The sequence below is a fragment of the Pagrus major genome, chromosome 4 (assembly GCF_040436345.1).
Source record: "Pagrus major chromosome 4, Pma_NU_1.0".
NCBI lineage: Eukaryota > Metazoa > Chordata > Actinopteri > Spariformes > Sparidae > Pagrus > Pagrus major.
Window position 1 is genome coordinate 7,137,590 of NC_133218.1, and position 13,440 is coordinate 7,151,029.

The 13,440-nt window shown below is 39.3% G+C and overlaps 1 protein-coding gene across 1 annotated transcript; it reads right to left on the reverse strand.

Annotated features, from left to right (window-relative positions):
* Positions 1–6,371: 6,371 nt before the first annotated feature.
* On the reverse strand, positions 6,372–12,405 carry lrrc28 (leucine rich repeat containing 28). Its single transcript, XM_073465249.1, has 10 exons — positions 12,267–12,405; positions 11,455–11,695; positions 11,208–11,248; positions 10,870–10,907; positions 10,320–10,457; positions 9,154–9,360; positions 8,912–9,014; positions 8,548–8,732; positions 7,557–7,716; positions 6,372–7,398 (listed from the first exon to the last, which is right to left on the reverse strand). Exons 2-10 carry the CDS (start codon positions 11,620–11,622, stop codon positions 7,329–7,331), a joined length of 1,110 nt encoding a protein of 369 aa, XP_073321350.1. The 5' UTR covers positions 11,623–11,695; positions 12,267–12,405; the 3' UTR covers positions 6,372–7,328.
* Positions 12,406–13,440: the final 1,035 nt, after the last annotated feature.

Below are 13,440 nucleotides of genomic sequence, written 5' to 3' on the forward strand. Positions count from 1 at the left end.
AAACGCCACCAAGTGTGCTCCTTTCAGCACATGGATAGGCACTAAGAGACGACAGCAACATCACAGGAACATTTATAATATTTATGCCACTATATATGTGTGTGTGTGTATATATATATATATATATATATATATATATATATATATATATATATATATATATATATATATATATATATATATATATATATGACTCCATGGGCGTTGTTAAACTAATCAGTGCTGTAAAAATTACCTAGACAAGAGCTGTAAGTTAACATACATACTACAGTTGATGGAGGAAACTTCGACAAGGCGGCAAACATAAGCTAACCTCCGTGATAAATAAGCTGCAATAGCCTTTAACTTTAAAGCCACATATTTTATGAATAATTACAACTTTAATTGATATTATTCTGTTTTTGTTCTAATAGTGGACCTGGCTGAGTGAAACAAGCAAATAAAAACCTAGTGAAACCTACCTCGTTAAGTTTCTTCTGCTCTTCTTCGTCTTCTTTTTAATTTGCTGTATTTGTTTGGTTGCAGGATGAAAATGTCGGTCCGTGCTGCCGCTCCACTCAACGGGACTGTCCCCGCTGGAAACACACCGCCCTCCTCCTCCCCACCTGTGAAGCGAGGCGGATTGAGAAACCACACACTTCCTGTCAACGTTTCACAAAATAAAACACTGACAAAGTCACCTCCTTTTTCACGTTAATTGTAAACTTGAAGGAAGTTTTGGTCACCGCAGCTGCAGGACAGGTGGGATAATTGTGGCGACTTTCTCCAAACCCTCACCAGCCCCATTTCCCGCCAAACTTCAGCTTCCATTATCATTTTCATTAATTAAATATCATAACTTGAAGTGAACAGACTCAACACCTACTTATGTTTTTGAATAGCTAACCAACACATTTTAACCTCCCATGAAACAGAAAACTAAGACTAAAACAAAACACCATAGACATATGAAATGGAAAACACCCCAGGACCGTTTTCTCACTGCTGTCCCTCAACAATAACAGTCCCCCCATGACAGTTCCGCCCAGTGCTCAGCACAGAGGGAATACTAATTTCAGGTAAGCCTCTTCTTCTTCTTCTTCTTCTTCAGTTTGTGTTTGATTCGTTTTTTTTAAATCAAAATCGGATTACAATATGTTCGTTTAAAAGAAAAATGTATTCATGTGTCATTTGCAGCTTTTGCTCGCTTTTAATTTGATGGTGCAGTCACCTAACTTCCTGCCTCGTTGTGTTGAACCTGACGGTGCTCACAAAATGGCCGCGCCCTCTGACGTCAGAGGGAGTGGATTAAAGGTTGTTTTCTTTCTCTTTAATTTATTTGATAAAAGTTTAAACGAGTTTTTGCAGAACATGACATTAGTTCATTGCGATATATTGAGAACACGACAGCAGCAGGTACTTATAAAATCAAATTAATATCTCTAAATAAAATAAAAAGAGGACTAAGATAAAATATTAAGATACAAGTTTAAATGCTTTTTTATTATTGATATATTTCATGCATTTTTTAAAGAGATTCACTAGTGTTTTTTTTAATAAGAAATCTTTCAATAACAGGAGTAGATGTTGAAATCTACATTTGTGCAGATAATATTCCATCAGCAGAATCAAGTTCTTCACAAGATATTCAGCCTCTTGGTCTGCATAAAACAAAATCACAAAGCAAAGCTACTGTATTGGAAAATTGAGATTTTGTTTGTCGAGTACAGCCATAAGTGTAGATTGTCCCAAAAATGTTATCTTGGCTATAGACTAACTATTGGACTTCAGCATTCATGATATTCGTTTGCAGTACTGTAGTCTGACTTCCTACTAAGTAAAGAGTAGGATAAAGGAAAAATAAACTGAATAATAAGATAAAACCTTTAATTAAACAAATTCATTGTTTGTAGACAAATGGCTTCTTTTGAGATAGAGAAAATTAAAGCGATACAACAAATCTGGAGACAAATCTGAGGTTCGGCATTAAAATTCAGTGTGAGACTGAGACAGAGTCAAAATGTGAGCAGTGCTTTATCATTTCCTCCTGTCCACCCTCTTTACACGGGCACAAGTTCTGCAGGTACCACCTGACATGTCTTCTCACGCTGTGCACATACACATACTGTACACACGCACATGTGCACACACCACCATCATGTCTTATTTCCCACTACCCACTAATGGCTGAAGGTATTTTAAAACATGTGTGGTTAGAACGTGCGCTACAATCTATATCTTCTCTTTTAATTCAAGTCATTTTAACTCAGTGCAATTCTATAAATTATTTCTTAGCATCGACTCCACATAAAGAGCTGAAATTAAGAAAAACAGGGGTCAAATTTGAATAAACTCAGACCTGTGACCTTAAATGCATCACATGACCCCACATCACACACAACCTCAGTCCATACTGCATTCTACAAGAGCCTACTTATGTGCATCCCAGTGTATGCGGGCATATGTGCACATTTTGCACATGTACAAGCTGCACAGTCACGATACTCACTTGTGGTACTTGAAAACAAAGAAGGAAAGGTCTTTGAGTTTGTCTTCAGTATATAAAGCTGTTTGTCCCTGGAGCCCCTTGACTTTCCATAATCAAAAAAGATCCTTTTTTTTTTCTTTTTGTGCAACGCCACAAGGCATGAGATGTGAATACTGAATGCGAACAAAAATACACGTCAAGAAACCAACCCAAAAAAGGATGACATGCTGCGGGGGACTCGCTTGTCACATCCAATGTGTGCTTTTGTCAGGCTCGTGTCACTTAAACCACAACCACTTCAACATGCTGTCAGTGTTTTAAAGCAAACTAACGTTTCTTGTTTGTGCATTTTAGAACTAATACACGTAAAAATGAAACGTTAGCAAGGGTGCTAATTATTCATGTCCTTTATGAAATCTACTAATTTGTCATTACAGGATTTCTGGCATTAGATGATGTCTGTATTCACACCTGCAGTGCCACAATGAAAAAAAAAATGTGTTCGGTGGATAAAACCTCCTGTTCTGAAGACGTCAAAGGTCAGAGAAATCGTGCCTTAATTATTTCTGTGACTGTGGAAAGATCATGTCAGAGAGGTCATGTAAGGCTGCTGGGAAAAGAAAAGAGTGAAGAGCGAGAGGGAGATGATATCATCTTTCTCCTCCTCCGCTCTATTTGTTGCTCACCTCACTGTCATTTGTCCCTTAACGCATTTGACTGCTGAATGCTCATCACCGCTGCAGGGAGAAATGGCTGCTCTTTCTTTTGTCCCTATTTACCTCTCTCTAGTCTCATTCATCACCTGCTCCAACACTTTACAGACTGTTTTCAGAACATCCAGTTAGCCCTTCAGGTCTGATAAGAAATGGTGGACCCGATCATTACTGTCCCATTGAAGAAACCATTAAAGACCTCCTCCCAAAATTAATGTTCCAAATAGCAATCAGTTTGAGCTCAATAAATCACACTCTTTATCATCGACTGAAGCTGGTATAATTACTCTGCTCGAGTGTCGTGCCTTCAAAATGACTCTAAATTTATGTACATCACAGTTCATCCAGCGAAACACATTAATTTAAGTGCAGTTTGTTTTATGTGTCACAGATGGGAAGGCTGTTACTGTCGCACAGGTCAGAGATCGATGAACTGTAAAAGAAGCCACAAGCACAAAGGTTCAACAGCACTTCTGATAAATCTAAATAATGGAAGGCAGAGTGGTCTTAGTGAATACCACACTGTATGTTTTATCAGACACCAACATGGCAATGCAACTCGCAAATGTGCAAATGTTTCAAAGTACAGAGCCTTAGGAAATGAACTGAAACAAGTGATCGTCAGTGAAAATATATCTACTTACTGAAAATAATAATTCTGTATTCATGACGTGACATTTCACAGTCCGTGTTATCTACAGTCGGCTGAACAACACCCGAGTCAGCTGTTGCTTAGTCTATTAATCCCCCCCACACACACACTTCCCCTCACACTCTGCCCTGCCTGACTCAACACAGGAAATTACTGTGGTGTTGCATCATGTATCCAAATGCCACAGTGTCTCATAATATGGGCTCTACTCAGATACAATTTAGCACAACAAGTAGTGTATTTAGTTCAGTTACTTTATCCACTTGAGGTCCTATGAAACATGATATTCCATGTCTGTAGGAAAATTGTTTTCATGACTATTAAAAACTTGTAGCCTAGTGTAATTCATTATTGCATCTATTACCTATTTAGCTTGTATCAAAATGATTTATATACTTTTTCTCCCTGCGTGTGTATGTATAAACTGTTGAAATAATGAATCTAGCTGTAATTAAGATGGTTAATGGAGCTAAAAGTAGGCTAATACAGTAAATGGTTAGAACAGATAATTTAAGCGAAACCTTTGAATAAATAGTTGAAGCCAATACAATATATACTGTATACTTGAGCGATAAATAACATCTAGCTTAACATCAATTCAGATGAATACATTTGAAACATGTTGGCTGGTGTTGATGAAGGAGGACTTGGACTTCATCTGACAGGTTGTGGAGGCACGACTGACAACAAAGGTTTCCGCTTTCTTACACTTGTTCTTCTTAATCTTGAGTTAAAAGATAGAAACAAACAAAAACATAGTTATATTCATTCCAAGTCTTAAAAATCTTAGCTTCACATTGCCTTCATGATTGCAGCAAAAATGTTGCCCGAGATCAGGTAGTGCTGACGTCCGTATTATAGCGGGCTCATGCTTGATCATACAATCTTCCCTTGGGCAGTTTATATGTACCTATGTTTTCATATGAACATACAGCCTGCCTGTGTCTTATTTCATATGTGCAGTCAGCAGAGATGTGATATTCCCAGAGGGAGGGCAGAGAGCTGAAGCACCAGGCAGAGAGGATCATGGTCCAACACTCTTCTGAACACCCCATCGATCCTGGTAATGGAGCTGCTGCGCTTTCTGCCCCATCCTCCACAGCCCCTCTATTATCACTTACATATGTAAACAATATTCAAGTCAAGTGGTCATTCTTTGTCAGAGCAACTTTAGTGATCGACAAGGATGTGCTCTTAATTGAAAGCCTCGTAAAAAAGATGACTTTCCACACATTAAGCAAAATTCTTTGATACTGGAAGCCTGTCCCGGAGTTCAACCTTTTTACCATTAAGCATGGCGGCTGATTTGAAAATGAATGTAAAAATTGAGATAAGGTTTAAGAAATATCTCTAAGTGCTTTTCCAGGCAGACAAGCCAATAGTGCATCAATGTCCAAACAGATGTCCCATTCTTGTATCTCAAAGAACTGCTGAAGATTATTAACAAAATATGAGGCAGGGATGGAATAAGACTAAAAAGGAGGGTTTCTAGTGTATGTAATGAAGAGAGCTGGTAAGGCAGAGGAACAGACTGACTCAGTTAAGCAGAGCTCCCTTGGCAAGCTTGTCTAAAGGCTATTTGGCACACCTCCCTACCGCCAGGATGTTTGTTAGGTCTGTATCCCACATGAGAGGAAACCAAAGACCTTGACTGTCCTGACCTACTAACACTAACAACCAGGGCTGCTCATAAAGGGGAAAAAGGGGGAGAGGTTTCTGGGGCCCAGCTGCTGAGGGGCCCATGGAGGCCAGCAATAACCATGTTAATCCTGACAACCAATTTTTATTTTGAACCAAAGTACTCATCAATATTTATACTTATGTGAAGTTGCACTTAAATGAAAACAAGGCGCTCCAGTGAAACTAGTGTAAAAAGTTAGTCTGAAGACCTGAACTACTAGCTAATGTTGGGAGTGGATTTCCTTGCTATGCCAGGATCTGCACATTAATTGGGATGCCAGAAAAGAAAACACAAGAGAAGGAGGGAGCTGGCCAGAGCTTTCAACACAGATAGTAATGTAATACCAACTTTTTCAGTCAGCTCTGAACACTGCTCCCAGCCAGGCTGAAGAGGCGAATGAAAGCCAGGAGGAAACGTTACTAGCCAAGAAGTAGTATCAGTGAAGGAGCAACCACCATCTGTGAGGAAGAGGATGATCTTGATTCTAGAGAGGAATTTCTGCATGAGTTTTAAGGAGAAGAGAGGGAGAGTACGCATATGCATTGATATGAGTAAAGTGCATTTCTGTGGGCGAGCCAACTGACAGCTTCACGTCAATGATTGCCAGAATTACAGCGGAGACACTGATGTTAGCTAAGACTGTACTTACTCCAGACATTCATACATTCTTTGGTGTGGAACGGACAGAGAGGACTTGGAAAGAAATGGAGGTGTTAGGCTGTTGTGACCTGTGCGAAGTGTTTATATGAAAATCTCTAAACAGTTACATGTTGTTTTGTGTGGCTGGGTGTTTAACACCTTTCTACGCCTTTAATCTGACAAACTCTCTGGTGCGAAAAAAAAGAGATACAAATTCACTGAGAGTCAAACATCAGTTAACATTTACTGCCAAATGAAACAATCCAAACAAATGATACATTAGAATTGCACAGCGTAGTAATAATTATTAACACACAAGCGTCAACAAGAGAGTCGCACAGTGACTGACGTGTACAAATCTTATTTCTTACAGATGAAGACAGAAACCTTTGACTGTAACCAAGTCTGCAGGCATGCAACCTGTACAAGGTTGTTGCAAATTTTACACAGGCTGCATTTAAGCTTATGTAAAGATAAAAACATATTTTTTTTACTGATTACATAAACTTGGAGTAGACTCGATGGCTTCTGTTGAAGAGTTGATGTGAGACGTCTTCAAGTCCCCACACTTGCTGCTGAAAATGACACGTCAAACTGATACACATTTCTTTAAATTATAACCCTTCAAGTTTTCATCAGTAATCAATAAAACAAACTGTACTACAAAATGTTAATACCTCAAATATGACTCCACAGTCAACACGATGTGTCTGCTGCAATAACCTTCTCTGTGAAAAATCACTGATTTAATACAAATCAAACAGTGCTTGTTTTTTATAAAAGTGCTCATTTGAGAGTTGTAACTTCAGATTTAATACTGTTAATTTCTAGACAGAGCTTGTTGAATGAGTGCATAAGTGCACTATTATTATTTTGATCCCCACCACACAAGCAGGAATGTTGCTTACTTGGTCAGACTCAGGAACATCATGTTTATTTGAGTCTTTGTGTGATGAAACGCTGCAGAATGAGCCATTTGTCCATCATCTGACCCACCAGTCATCCACACAGGCTGCTTCTCCGTGGTTCTTAGTAATGTCAATCAAGCACAGAACTTCTGCAATGGTGCACCCAGACCTTCAAGATCCACACAGACTACAAGTCGTCCTCTGCCACCTTCAGAAAAACCACTCCACAGCTCCTGAGCGTATGCGTACAGGGACGACGGAAACCTTGTCATCCCTGGAGGTCAAAGGCGCGGAGGCAGTGACTAGAGCAGCAATAGGCCACAAAGCTCACAGTCGTCCTTCAGAGGGAAGAAGATGAGCATGTTTAGCTGAGAACAATTTATTTACTAGTATGAAACAAGATTTGAACTCATCTTTAATTGAGTGAAAAAGATGAAAGAAAGCTAACTAGTTTCCATCAGTCTGTTGTAGCTCTGTTGAGTGTGTGTGTTCTGACCTGCGGTGCACCCCTGCCAGTGCGGTGTCACGCAGGGGGAAGAGTTTGGGGTAGATGGTGGTGAACATGGCCTGACTGCAGCGGTGGCAGTGTCCCAGAGGGAACCGCAGCAGGTCCAGCAGGCTCTTTGGGAGACTGATGGGAGGCAGCACGTTGACGTCTAAAAACACAACAGTTCAGGAAGTATTCACAAAAAAAGGCATTTTTTATGTAGTTTGTTTATCAACCAACTCGCTTATAATAATAAAAAATTCCATCAACAGTGATAGGCATTTTCATTTTATTTGTTTGGTGCATTCATTGTCATATAATTTTCTTTTGCCGACCATTCCACACATTTCTGCATTATAATGTCTTTAAAATGACTAAATACCTTCGTTAAATATTTTGTTGAGTTGTGTATTTACATTATATCAAATGTGTCCAGTGATGTTCAAACCCAGAAAAATATGTCATTTTATTCAAGGTAACAGTACGTTTCACTTGGTCACCTGTCAATGGTGACATGTCCCCTTTGCCCCCTCTAGGTGCTATAACTTCCAGGGAAACACAGGAAACTCCAGATGATACGTCAAAGATGTGGGAAGGAAGCCGGCAAACTAGCTAGCTGGCCAATCTGTTGTTTACTATTGTTTGTATTGCTCACTTCAGTTTGCTTTATTAGTGACTTAATAGAGCGCTCGACAGATAATGAGCGTCTTCTGTTGTAAAATGTCTGTTATAATCAGTAACACCGGTGTTGTCACAAATTCATTAGCTGGTGGGAAAATTTCCTCACCATGGCATCTCTACTGTGTGTCTAAGTGTAATCACAGATTCCTCCTGTCAGACACTGGGAGCTACTCAGGATAAACTAATAAGAAACAAAGCTTGTTCAATAAAATTTAAGTGTAGTCTCTATTTAAATGAGGCACAGCTGGTCACGCATATACTGTAAATACTTACAGGTATAATGGGTGTATACTGCATATGTGTGTATATAATTCCTCACCTGTCGGGTGGTAGTGGCACATGCGGTGCAGGGTTCTCATGGCGAGCTCCTCCAGGGAAACCACATTATCTGTTTCTGTGCCCACCACCTTCACTTCAGCAGGAAGCCCAACCAGAGCTTCACTCAGCGCCCCACCCAGCACCGCACCCAGGTCACCCTCCAACACCTGGCCTGACACTCCGCACCTGTACGAGAGCAACACACACGGAGATGCAGTCCCTCAGTTGAAACATTATGTAATTTTTATATTATTGTTTGTATAGAGCTGTATCTCATACCACTCTATATCAAATGGAGTTAAACTGAGTATAACTTCAACTATCCTCGACTAAATCACATTTATCAGCCTGGAAAGCTGTAGTACCCGCTGCAGCCGATGACCTTGTTGTACAAGTAGGAGGGAAGGCCTTTAAGGTCCACATTGTTGTCCACAAACACAAACTGCAGCTCCCGTGATCTACCCAGATCTAAAACACACACATATACACACACACACACACACACACACACACACACACACACACACACACACAGAGATATTAACATTACCCTGCTCACATTACCTACATCACTATCACTAACACACAGATAAGGGGCTATACTGACCGATCGGTAGGAAGGTCAGCCGGTTGGCGGCCATGGAGAGCTGGTTGAGGCGGTGGAGCCAGCAGAGCTGCCGGGGAACGTGACTCAGCGGGTTGTGGTCGGCTGTCAGATTCTGCAGAGAAACACAGCGGTGCAGCCGATGTGGTAGAGAAGTCAGCTGGTTCATCGACACGTCCAGAGTCTCCAATTCCTGCAGATTACCAATCTCTGAGGGTGACAGACAAACAAGAGGGAGTCTGAAAAAGTCTTTCTAGATGAGATCTTTAACATTTCAAAAACAAAACAACAACAAATCTCAGAATAAAAAACATAGAAATCAAACACAGTGTTTGTTGAGTAAGTCCTTTGTCATTGTAAATGTTGACTAAGAGCAGCATTATTTTCCAAATTTCCATTTCCAAATAGTATGGAACCAAGAAAGAACACTGGGATATTAAGGATGCAACATATGAGTTTCTCAATCTCACATTTATCTTCCCTAATGTATTTCACAGACACTGACTTACAGTGAGTGAGAGGAATCAGTCACCTGATAGTTTTAAAGACAGACTAAAAATTATAGAACTACTAAAGTTCTTCAGTAGGCAACCAGATCTGTTTGACTGATTATGTGTTAAGATGCTACAATAAACGTTAGAGTCTCAGTGGGTAGAAACAGCTTACATTTTTGTTTTCCACAATTAATAAAATACATCATAAAGCTGAAATGTCACCAGTGTTTCTGAATCATTTACAAAATCTACCAAGGTTGAAATCATAATATAAATTAGATTGAACAATACTTGTGTTTATTTATCCTACAGAATAAAATGAAAGAAAACAAAAACCTTGATTTTATCTTTGATTACTGTATAATACTCTTTCTTTCCCCAACTGTGTTGATAAACACACAGGAAATAATCCTGTCAGTGCTGTTCTACAATCCAGAGAAGCTGTTTCCTGTCTCAGTTGGTTCAGTTTAGTTGAGTAACTCTGTTGCCCTCTGCTGGAAAATAAAATACTTGCAAATTTACTTTCTGAGGTAAACATGCCATGAAAGCCTTTGCACCTCCAGTGGGAAATGTCACTGAACATAAATTAATAATAAACTAAATTTGCATGCCTTCTTTACTGTGAGTGACAAAAAAACTCAAAGAGCACTGTGACAGACAGCTGCTGTGTTCTACCTGGAGGAAGGCACTTCAGTTGGTTATTGGACAGTCTCAGGTGCCGCAGAGACCTCAGTCGACCAATGTCTGGACATAGGAACTGGAGGGCGTTGTTGCTCAGGTCCAATGATTGCAGTCTGGCCAGGTTTCCTATAGCTGGGGGACAAACCACAGTTGCCTCATTATGGTCAAAAGACAAACTTAATAAAGCTAGTACAGAGCAGAGATAACGGCCTTGCTGTAAAAATTAACCTTCAGGCTCTCGATTTATCTGGGTTAAATTCTTCTGCTTTCTGTTTTATCGAAGGTTTTACTAAAGTACCAATTAATATCATGTCAGTACTCATCAATCAATGTGTGTTATGTATGATTTTCACAACCTGAACATCTCATCTTCATCATGTATTGTGGCTGTTGGCTTGCTTCTTTAGTTTCAAAGTTTAGCTACATTTAAACAAATTGACCAAATTAACTATTTAAGTGTATATTTAATAGTGTAGTATGTATAACATACTACATACTGCTTCATTTGATGAAGCAAGTTACGAGGAATTTACAGAGTACTTACCTTCAGGAATAATGACTATGTTGTTAGAGTGCAAATACCTAAATGGGAAAATAATAATAGTTAGAATTCGGATGGATCGATCTTTTTGATATCTCATTGATTAATCTTCTAAAACAGTGTGAAGCCTATTTTCATGTCAGTGAAGTTCTTGAGTAAAAATTACAAAGGTTTTCATATTTTCACAGTTCACAGCATCTGGTGGTCGAGTGAAATTCACCAGCCACCTTTCCTATTATATCAGCCAAAATTAACCACAGAACAGGCTTACATAATGTCATAAAGGGTGGTAACTCTTAAAAATATCTGTACAAAAAATAACATCTTAGCTGAATACTCACAGTTCAATTAGATTTGGGAGCTTCTGAGCAAGATTATCAGGCTGATAGAGAGAGAGTGAGAGAACACAGAAATAATCAGTAAACGTCACAGGAAATAAACTTGTGAAATGTTCCTGCTCTCTGATGTCTCTTTTGTAGAACCGACACATCTTGAAACATTTGTAAAATGGTCTTGAGTCATGATCTGTTAGGCATTTATGTTCACACAGGACAATAATTAAATGCAATTCAAAATCAGCATGAATACCAGTGTAGTGAGTGAGTTCCTCTTCATGTACAGTCTCTCCAGAAACTGCAGGCCTTCATCCCTCAGCAGTTCAACTGGGAAATTGTTCAGGTTTCTGTAGTTAAGAAACAGGTTTTTGTGGCGCTCCTGCTTGGCGATGAAAATAGCCTCATGGAGTTCAGTAGCCATCTCTGAGGGAAACCTCTGCTCCCCGGTGGAGCAGACAAGGCAGTGGCTTTTTCTTTTATGGCATTACTGTTCCCTGAAGGAATAACAAATAACCAGAGGCCTTAAGAGACAGCGGTGTGTCTGTCGGATCTTTGCAACAGAGGGCAAAGCAGAATAACAGAGTACGCAACAGGTCGAGATCATTAAAATCAAACATTGTTGTACCAACTATGTTATTTTCCCTCTCTTCTCTGCACCATATAGCATTATAATTCTAGTTAAAGGTGCACAGGCATGCATACATACAGCAGAGGCGTATTAGTGCATGCAAAGTTTCCGCAGAGATGCTGTTGTTGAGGTAACGGTTGCTTTCATAGGCCACTCTTTGCTATATTACCAGCTGCAACATTGAATATATAAATATCCGGTAGTTTGGACACTGACAGTGCAGGGGCGCTACTGTGGCGACGTGACATGTACAGCAAAAAATACACAATGCATTAGCCTGTAGCTTCCGTCATGTTAGTACAGACTAACATCAGTTTTTTGGCTAGCTGACTTTTTGCTCGCCTGTCATTTTTTGCATCATTAGCATGCTAGCTAACTAGCTGCTATTAGCTCATTATTATCGATAACGAGAGGGCACAAACAAAGCAGTTAATTACCTTAATAGTTCTGGACCATTTTATTCTAATTTATGTGAAGAGGTGGTCATGGTCACTCAAAATGCATGTTTATAAAGAGCACACAGGCTAACGCTAAGTTGTTCAATAGAAACTGTTATCTACCGTAAACAACGTCAGACGTCACAGTTGCGTCCCAGTTCAAAGGTCACGCTCTTCTTCTTCTTCTCTTGTCATTGCAGACAAGACGGCATTCTGCTGCTGCCACCTGCTGTTACACCGTTAAACTGCATTCGTGCAATACTCAAGTTGTTAAGTGCTAAAGGTGACATTTTGAGTTAAATAAACTTTAAAAATGTATTATTCAACTGCACAAAACTTTAGAGGTAATGCTGGTAATGTTGTAGTTTGATGCTACAGACCCAGTGCTGACCCAGTGCTGTCTCAGAAATTAATCATAACTGAGGATGGAAACAATTTTTAAATTTGTTTTGTTGTACCTGCACATCTCCAACTGTCCATGTAAGAATTTTAAGAGAGTGAATCCAGAATTTTATGGATGAAAAATGTTGCATGAACCAGGCCAAATGTAAAGCCCTTCACCAGCATTTTTATAAATGTGGCAGTGGGAGCACAAATGACACACACGTCCCAACAAAGACAAGCAGTGAAGAAACAGTTTGCATACATTTTTATTCATCTTAAATCTTGTGTAGAAAAAAAGAATCAGAGAAACAGACATTCTCTTTTCCTTCAGCCAATAAATTTTTCCCAGTACTCAGAATATATTGATAACAGGAAAAATTCTTACAACAGCATGTACAAAAGAAAAACCAAAAATGAAACCTCAGTCTAACAGATCATTTCAACAGAAACGCAAGAGTTGGAAGGCTATGAATAATTTACACACATCAAAATCTTGATAACAAATTGGCGATCAATGTGACAAAAGGAAAATAAAATAAAATAAAATAAAGAAATTTGTTCGATTTTATGTCCGCTCCGTGAGGTGTTCCAGTGGTAATAGTGAGGCAAAAATCAGACCACAAACACTGAAAGACCATCCTGATCACTGAAACTACAACCCTGCCTCATTAGAAAAGGATGAAACTCACGAAAAAGTGAAGAGTAAAGGTGCTTTTAACTCAAGAACCTGAAGAGTATTCTGTCAACCAACACATCAACAGGAAACAAGATGTTGTTAACTATGACTGAC

Excerpts from the sequence above, each read along its gene's own strand:
- lrrc28 (XM_073465249.1), bottom strand. The coding sequence starts at position 11,622 with ATGGCTACTGAACTCCATGAGGCTATTTTCATCGCCAAGCAGGAGCGC. Across the intron at positions 11,249-11,454 it reads GGAACTCACTCACTACACTG|CCTGATAATCTTGCTCAGAA; the intron begins GTATTCATGCTG and ends TCTCTCTATCAG. Across the intron at positions 7,717-8,547 it reads GTGCCACTACCACCCGACAG|ACGTCAACGTGCTGCCTCCC; the intron begins GTGAGGAATTAT and ends TTGTGTTTTTAG.